This window comes from Cebus imitator, unplaced genomic scaffold, assembly GCF_001604975.1.
Source record: "Cebus imitator isolate Cc_AM_T3 unplaced genomic scaffold, Cebus_imitator-1.0 Scaffold69, whole genome shotgun sequence".
NCBI classification, from domain to species: domain Eukaryota; kingdom Metazoa; phylum Chordata; class Mammalia; order Primates; family Cebidae; genus Cebus; species Cebus imitator.
This window is the reverse complement of record NW_016107384.1, coordinates 5,886,708-5,895,077: the sequence shown is the minus strand read 5'-3', so window position 1 is coordinate 5,895,077 and position 8,370 is coordinate 5,886,708. Positions and strand designations below refer to the sequence as shown.

The 8,370-nt window shown below is 37.8% G+C and overlaps 1 protein-coding gene across 1 annotated transcript in view; it reads left to right on the top strand.

Moving 5' to 3' along the window:
• The window catches only part of SEC23A (Sec23 homolog A, COPII coat complex component), a 62,459-nt gene that overhangs the window by 8,451 nt on the left and 45,638 nt on the right, over positions 1 to 8,370 (top strand). The window contains exons 3-7 of the mRNA XM_017530858.2: positions 680 to 737; positions 954 to 1,040; positions 1,879 to 2,115; positions 6,342 to 6,421; positions 7,448 to 7,592. Of these exons, the coding sequence (XP_017386347.1) occupies positions 680 to 737; positions 954 to 1,040; positions 1,879 to 2,115; positions 6,342 to 6,421; positions 7,448 to 7,592 (607 nt within the window). The remainder of the gene's footprint in view (positions 1 to 679; positions 738 to 953; positions 1,041 to 1,878; positions 2,116 to 6,341; positions 6,422 to 7,447; positions 7,593 to 8,370) is intronic.

The following is an 8,370-nucleotide window of genomic DNA, read 5'->3' as shown; positions in this document are numbered from 1 at the left end:
CCCAGCCAATTTTTTTTTGTATTTTTAGTAGAGATGGGGTTTCACCATGTTGACCAGGATGGTCTCGATCTCTTGACCTCGTGATCCACCCACCTCAGCCTCCCACAGTGCTGGGATTACAGGCTTGAGCCACTGTGCCCGGCCATACATATTGTATTTTTTGAGATAGTTTCACTCTGTCACTCAGACTGGAGTGTAGTGGTGTGATTCTGGCTCTCTGTATCCTTGACATCCTGGGTTGACATTATCCTCCCACCTAAGCCTCCTGAGTAGCTGGGACTACAGGGATGTGCCACTATGCCTGCATGTTTGTTAGCATTTTTTGTAAATACTGGGTTTCACCATATTGCCCAAGCTTGTCTTGAACTTACAGACTCAAGCCATCTGCCGCCTCAGCCTCCCAAAGTGCTGGGATTACAGGTGTGAGTTACTGCACCCAGCCAATGTTTACTGTATGTTAAACATTATAATATAGTCACCATTTAGATGAACTTGTATATGTTGAATGTATGAATTAGATATTGGCAGTTGTGTAAAACTACATGGCTTTTAAGAGTTACTTTGACTGTCAATTTGAATATCTTCATGTTTTAGGAAGAAATTAATTTTATTGAAATTAGGATTTTTGTAAAATTGAACTGAAATATGAACTGATATAGCTATTCTTTTTTTAAAACAGTCAAGTGGATTATCGAGCAAAACTTTGGGCTTGCAACTTTTGTTATCAAAGGAATCAGGTAAGAAAACCTCCATTGCAGATGTTAATGTTAAAATACTAGTTATGTAGAAAATGCATATTTTAAAAAAGATAAAAATAATTATTTTTCATTTAATGAAAATGCCTTTTTAAAATAATTAAATGATTAGGAAATACTTATTTTCAGTTTAAAATTTTACTATTCTTTCTGGCCAATAATTTGTTACAAATATTTATTTATTTTTTCTATTTGTAGTTTCCACCTAGTTATGCTGGTATATCTGAACTGAATCAGCCTGCTGAACTTTTACCTCAGTTTTCTAGCATTGAATATGTTGTTCTGGTAAGAATGTAAGAACAAATATTTAAGAAAGCTTTAAATACTGAGTAATTTATACCAAAATAATGATTTAATTGTGATGATTTAGAAGAAATCATGCTTAAGTCTCACATTAATTTGATGAAACATTTCAGAGATAAGAACTGTTGAGGTCAGTTTGAGCAGGGTAATTCCTCTATTGTAGTTATTTGATGGGTGGCCAGGATACTGGATAGGTGGTGTGATTTACTGTACTGAGTAGATCAGTAAACAGTAAAGTATCAATCTTGCTTTGTGATTGGAAGATCAGTTAACAAATACTTAGTCAATATGATGTTGGAGTTGGCTGATGTATCCCCCAGGTCTAATTAATGAAAATAATCTTGCATTGGTCCTTCTTAGGAAAATCATTTTTCTTCCCTTTCTGAATACTTAATATAATTGTTTACATATTTAAGTGTGGAAGCAATAATATCTCTTATGAATGTTTTAGAGAAAACAATTATGGTTCACTTGGACCATTCAGTAATTTGTCTAGCCTGGCTAGTTTCTAGTCCTATGAAAATCCAAGACAGGTTTACTAATTATTTTATAAAAGTCAAATGAAAGCTTGTACATGTAGTTAAATAAAGTAGAAAGTGAAATCCCCTCTGTATAACTATACTTAATATTCTTAAACTTAATTTTTTACCTGATGATACATCTTAGATCTGTCTCCATGACTACAAATAACCTGTTTCATTTCTGAAATGACTTTGCTAGGATTCTGTTGTATCTGTTACTTAATTAGTTCCCTATTGACTGTCTTGTATATTGTGCTTTGAAATATGTATTTTTTCTTTTTTGTGAATTTTTTGAAAAGCGTGGTCCTCAGATGCCTTTGATATTCCTCTATGTGGTTGATACTTGCATGGAAGATGAAGATTTACAAGCTCTGAAAGAATCCATGCAGATGTCATTAAGTCTTTTACCACCTACAGCTTTGGTTGGACTTATTACTTTTGGGAGAATGGTTCAGGTTCATGAACTTGGATGTGAAGGCATTTCAAAAAGCTATGTCTTCAGAGGAACAAAAGATTTATCTGCCAAACAACTGCAGGTAAACGACAAGAATGGTAGTTTTCACCTATCTGAACATTATATATGTTTATAAATGCCTTCTGTATGTTTCTAGGAAAATTTTTATTATGAATGACTAATATAATTGTATTATAACAAAGGCTTTAAATTCAGTGCTGGCATCAGTTTTCTTTCATGTGACTTGCAGATTGAAGACCCTTCACTTTTAACTGTATCTTTAAAATTTAAAGTCAAACCAAAGGTATTTTACTAGAGATTTGAAAGGCTTATGGAGAGTCATGCTGAAGGCTAAGAGAGAGCAACCACAGAATATTAGCTTGTTTCTTTTTTTTTCTTAAGATTTCAGCTTTTTATTGAACATGTTATAAAAGATGTTTAGTCAAAAAGATCAAAGTCCATGTCATCATCATACTCCTCAGGTTCTTCTTTGTTTCCACTTTGTTTTCCTCAGTGGGGCAGCACTGGTGGTGGGGCAGGACCTCCTGCTGGTGCAACACCAACTGGCAGGTCCACCCGTCCCTGCATTGCAGATGAAGCTCCTGATGTTGACATTGGCCAGGCCTTTGCAAACAAGACAGGCCAGAAAGGTTCAACATTCATATAAGCTGCTTTAATGAGGGCATTGGCTATGATGGCCACCTCACTGTCATGTAGAATGAGGTTCAAGTAGATGCGGAAGAGCTCCAGATGGTGGCCACGGTGTGGGCGAGTGCAGGGCTGGTGCTGCCGACACAGTCGTAGTCACCTGACGAAGTGAGGGCCTCACCCGGTGTGGTCTTAGCGTCCTCTTTAAGAACCGAGCACCTTGGTGGCAGCTGAGGAGAGAGCTTTTGTTTTTTAACATTTCACTTAGGAACAAATATTTTAGTATGTTTGGCAAGGGGAGTTTATTTTGAGACTGGACAGTTTCTAATGTATGAACTATGGCTATATATGTTTTTTAGTGATTTTCATCATTGGGACAAAATGAAGCTTTCTCTTCCAAGTCAAAGGAGTTATGTGTAGCATACTAAGATCATCTGCTCAGATGAACATCTTTTTTTCTGCCCAGAGATTCTGATAGTCCATAAGAGAGTAGTAAGTGAATGTCTGTTTGTATTGGGAGATGGTTGGTAGCATAAGGTTGTTCATGTAGGTACTTTGAAAAAACTTTCTAAGTAATTCTGGTGCAACTCCTAGTTGAAAACAGTTACCCCAGAAGATGATAGATATGCCTGGCATAAAGTTGACATATGTGAAATCAGACTTTAGAGGCCTCCAGGTAGAGCAAATGAAGAAGAAAGGAAGAGATTTTTGAAGATGAGTCTAATTTGAAACTTAGTGGTGCTATAGTTAACTAAAAGAACATACTAGAGGAATTTGCAGGTTTAAATGGGAAGGATAATGAGTAATGAATGAGTTAGTCAACCAGTAGTGAGTAACATTTGAGAAGGTAGAGAAAAATTGAAGTTTGTTCTCTCTTTTTTTTGAGACAGAATCTCATTCTGTCACCCAGGCTGGAGTGCATTGGTGCAATCTCGGCACACTTCAACCTCCATCTCCTGGGTTCAAGAGATTCTCCCGCCTCAGCCTCTCAAGTAGCTGGCACCTGCCATCATGCCTGGCTAATTTTTGTATTTTTGTGGAGACAGGGTTTCATCATGTTGGCTAGGCTGGTCTTGAGTTCCTGACCTCAGGTGATCCTCCTGCCTCAGCCTCCTGGGATTACAGGTGTGAGCCATTGGCGCTGGCCTGAAGTTTGTTCTTATAAGAGGTTTGTTGTTGAAGGTAAGGAAGGGGGAGATAGCAAGGGAATTTGAGAGAGAACTGGGTTAAAGAGATGTACTTGGCCGGGCGTGGTGGCTCAAGCCTGTAATCCCAGCACCTTGGGAGGCCGAGGCGGGTGGATCACGAGGTCAAGAGATCGAGACCATCCTGGTCAACATGGTGAAACCCCGTCTCTATTAAAAATACAAAAAATTAGCTGGGCATGGTGGTGCGTGCCTGTAATCCCAGCTACTCAGGAGGCTGAGGCAGGAGAATTGCCTGAACCCAGGAGGTGGAGGTTGCGGTGAGCCGAGATCGCGCCATTGCACTCCAGCCTGGGTAACATGAGTGAAACTCCGCCTCAAAAAAAAAAAAAAAAAAAAAAAGAGATGTACTTTAGGAGGAAGGAGAAGGGAAAGAGACTAAAGAGGATGAGTGAAAACAAGAGTGAGATGAGGAAAGTAAGGTTTAGGAAGATATGGTAGGGATTTCTTCAGGAGCACAGGAAACGGACCACCTTGGAGAGGAGAATCATGTTTCCATGAGACAGGAGAAAAAGTGAACCAGTTTAAATCTCTGTGCTTTAGTTTTTTTCATTTATAAAACAGAGATAGTAATAGTATGTACCTCACAGGGTAGTCATGAGAATTAAATGAATTGTACATTTAAGTGTTTGCTGCTATTAATATTATTATTAAATTATGAATTTATTTAGAATGGTTTACTGTTTTGATAGTAGAGTACATTTTACTTAAATTATATAATACATACGAAGCACATAAAACATCTATTGTTTTTCTTTTTTTTTGTTTTTTTGAGATGGAGTCTTGCTCTGTCACCCAGACTGGAGTGCAGTGGCACAATCTCGGCTCAGTGTAACCTCCGCCTCCTGGGATCAAGTGTTTCTCCTGCCTCAGCCTCTCAAGTAGCTGGGATTACAGAAGCATGCCACCATGCCCAGCTAATTTTTGTATTTTTAGTAGAGACAGGGTTTCACCATGTTGGCCAGGCTGGTCTCAAACTCCTGACCTCGTGATCCACCCACCTCACCTTCCTAAGGAGCTGGGATTACAGGTGTGAGCCACCATGCCTGGCCCTAGTATTTGTATTTTTAGTAGAGATGGGGTTTTACCATGTTGGCCAGGCTGGTCTCAAACGCTTGACCTTAGGTGATCCACCTGCCTTGGCCTCCCAAAGTGCTGGAATTACAAGTGTGAGCCACTGCGACTGGCCACATCTTCCTTTTTTCAGTAGGCAAATGAATGTTTGCAGACTAAAATTTTTTTCTCCATTGAAACATTTTAATTTTCTTTCGCCATCCATCTGGTTGAAAAGAGCCTGGTCTTTGCTCCCTAAATAGTCCTGGATTCAAATCTTAAACTCTTCTAGTTGTATGATCTTGGGTTTATATCTTTGCTAATTATCTCATTCTTCATAGAAAGGAATAAACAATACCTATTTTTCCAGGTTACTAGTACTAAATGAGAATTCTCAGTATGGTGTCAAGCCTTATAGGGCTTTATAGAAAAATGTGATTTAAAATCTTGCTTTGTTACTTACTGGTTGTGTAATCTCAGACAAATTACTTAGTCTTTCTGACTGTTAATTTTCATTTGTAAAGTAGAAATGAAGAAGAAATCTATTTCATTATTGTTTTGTGAGGAAATAATATATATAAAGATTTTAGCACAGAATCTGTTACGTAGTAAGTTCTTAGTACTAAGAGTTGCTGTTTCTGCTAACAGTAGAGAAATATTGCAGGATTAGTTCACTAATTTTATCTTTGTACTTCTTTAGACTTTGATTTTCTGTTATGTAGTTTTATTACTCTAGTACTTCATGACTAAGCATTTCTAGATTCAAGAAAAATTTAGTATGATAACATTATTTTTATTTGTCTAGAGAGGAATTGTGTAAATATCTGAAATTCAAAACAAAGCTGGCAGTTTGGTTAGGAATTACATTAGAAAACGAATATCTGCATACATACAAAGTATGTGAACCTTGTAACTCCCCATCTCATAACTACTTATTACTGTTTCAGTTTTACATTTATTTATCTGATGATTTCATTAATTTCTTTTCTGATTTAATTTCCGTGAAGGAAGGGACTAGTTTTTACCATTCTATTCCTGCCTTGCAGGTGCTTATGATGTAGTTTACTGAAATGGATGAATGAATATACATTAAGAAGTATGGACATTTGAGTTACATGACAATTTATTTTGACTATTAATTAGAAATAAAACGTTTCTGAATTAATATCCTTCCTCTTTGGTTATGTAACGCCTTGTACTTTGCTCTCTCATGATGATTATTTTGTATTCTTGTTTTCTTGATAATCTCTCCTACTGGACTTTTTGTTTTCTGAGGAAAGAGACCTTGTATTTTTTATTTTTGTGTTCCTAATGTCCAGCACAGCATTTTATACATGATAAATAGTTAATAAATCTTTGTAAAAGTAATTAAATGAATACTGCACAAGTAATCTCTTTACAGGAAATGCTGGGGCTCTCTAAAGTGCCAGTTACTCAAGCAACACGTGGTCCTCAGGTACAGCAGCCTCCTCCTTCCAACAGGTAATAATTAACTATGGTGAAGAGAATTTGACCGATTCTGTAGTTATTTTAAACATCCCATACCCTTACCTTGAACATAGGCATTCAGTGATACAATATTGTTAGGAATATAAGTAAATTGTATTAACATACTTTTTAAAGAATTGAGGCAAAATCATGTCATTAAAAAAATTTTTTTTTTGTCATAACCATGTGACGAGTTACTTTAGTTTTGATATTTTGCTTATTTTCTGTTTTGAACTTTGGAAAAAACTTATTTTTGTGTGGTTTTAGGGCGGTCAAGCTTTTAATTTTTTCTTCTTAGCTTTAGAGGTAGCTTTTGCCCTTAAGCTTTCTGGAGTGCAGTGGCGCGATCTTGGCTCACTGCAACTTCTGCCTCCTGGGTTCAAGCAACTATCCTGCCTCACCCTCCCGAGTAGCTGGGATTACAGGCATGTGCCACCATGCCTGGCTAATTTTTGTATTTTTATTAGAGACAGTTTCACCATCTCTAACTCCTGACCTTGTGATCCTCCTGCCTTGGCCTCCCAAAGTGCTAGGATTATAGGTGTGAGCCACCGTACCCTGCTAGCTTTTTCCCCTAAGCTTTCTAATCAGAAGTAGTATTACTAAAGTTGAGCTGGTGTATTTTCTCCTAATTATTTCAGTAACCTAAAACTTATAGACTAGTAAGTGGAAGATGAAGTCCTCAAGTAATACTTGGTTTGACTGTTTTGTTTATCGTAGTTGTACTCAAAATGTGGTTGTTGGGGCTGATAGCATGAAGTGTCATTTAGGAATGCATTTGAAATGCAAATTCTTGGGACACTCCAGACCTACCAAAACAAACTCTAGAACTGGGACCTGGCAATATGTCTTAAAACAAACCCTCTAGCTGGTTCTCATGTACTACACGAAAGTTTGAGAATCACGGGTCTGCTGTGTGTTCAAAGTATTGTTTTCTATTTTTAGGAATGTGAAATTTGTTTCTTGGACTCTCACCCATGAACATTTACAAATGGCTTTTTATTTAATTTTGTTTCTCAGATTCTTACAACCAGTGCAGAAAATAGACATGAATCTCACAGATCTTCTGGGAGAACTCCAGCGAGACCCTTGGCCTGTACCACAGGGAAAGAGACCTTTGCGTTCCTCCGGAGTGGCACTTTCCATAGCTGTAGGACTACTGGAGGTAGGGAAGATGGTTTTGTTTTGGAATGTAAAATATGTGTGTGTGTGTGTATTTAGGTGTAAGGATATTGGAAGAACCAAATTGCTTTTTTTCCTTCTTATTCTCTCACTCAGCATCAACAAAGAATAATTCTGTGGTTTTCCCCCGCATACCAACCAAGCAGTTCTGCCTTTGATACCAGCTGTGTGTCTTATAATTCAGTTCAATTCTGTCACTATCTAACTGGAGATAACATCACATCTCACAGATTGAGGGCTCAGTCCCACAAGACTGCCCACCACTTCAGTGCCAGTCACAAGTAGTAGGTTGTTACCTATACTTCTGACAGACTGGCTATAAATTGGAGGTTCCCATGACACTCTCCTTGGGATTGATTTATTTGCTAGAATGGCTCAGAGAACTCTAGGAAACACTTAAGTTTCCCAGTTTATGATAGAGATATTACAAAGCATATAGATGAATAGTCAGATGGACTAAATGCATAGAGTGAAGTGTGGGAGAAGGGGTTCCAAGTTTCTATGCCTTCTCTAGAGTACCACCCTCTGGGAACCTCTACATATTCATTTGTCTGGAAGCTCTCCAAACTGTGTTCTTTTGGGTTTTCACGAAGGCTTCACTACATAGGCATGATTGATTACATCACTAGCCATTATCCCCTCTCTCTTGGAGGATGGGGGTGTGGAACTGAAAGTCTCAACCTTCTAATCATGCTTTAGGCTTTTCAATGACCAGCCCACATCTTGAAGATATCTAGGAGTCATTTTTTTTTTTTTTTTTT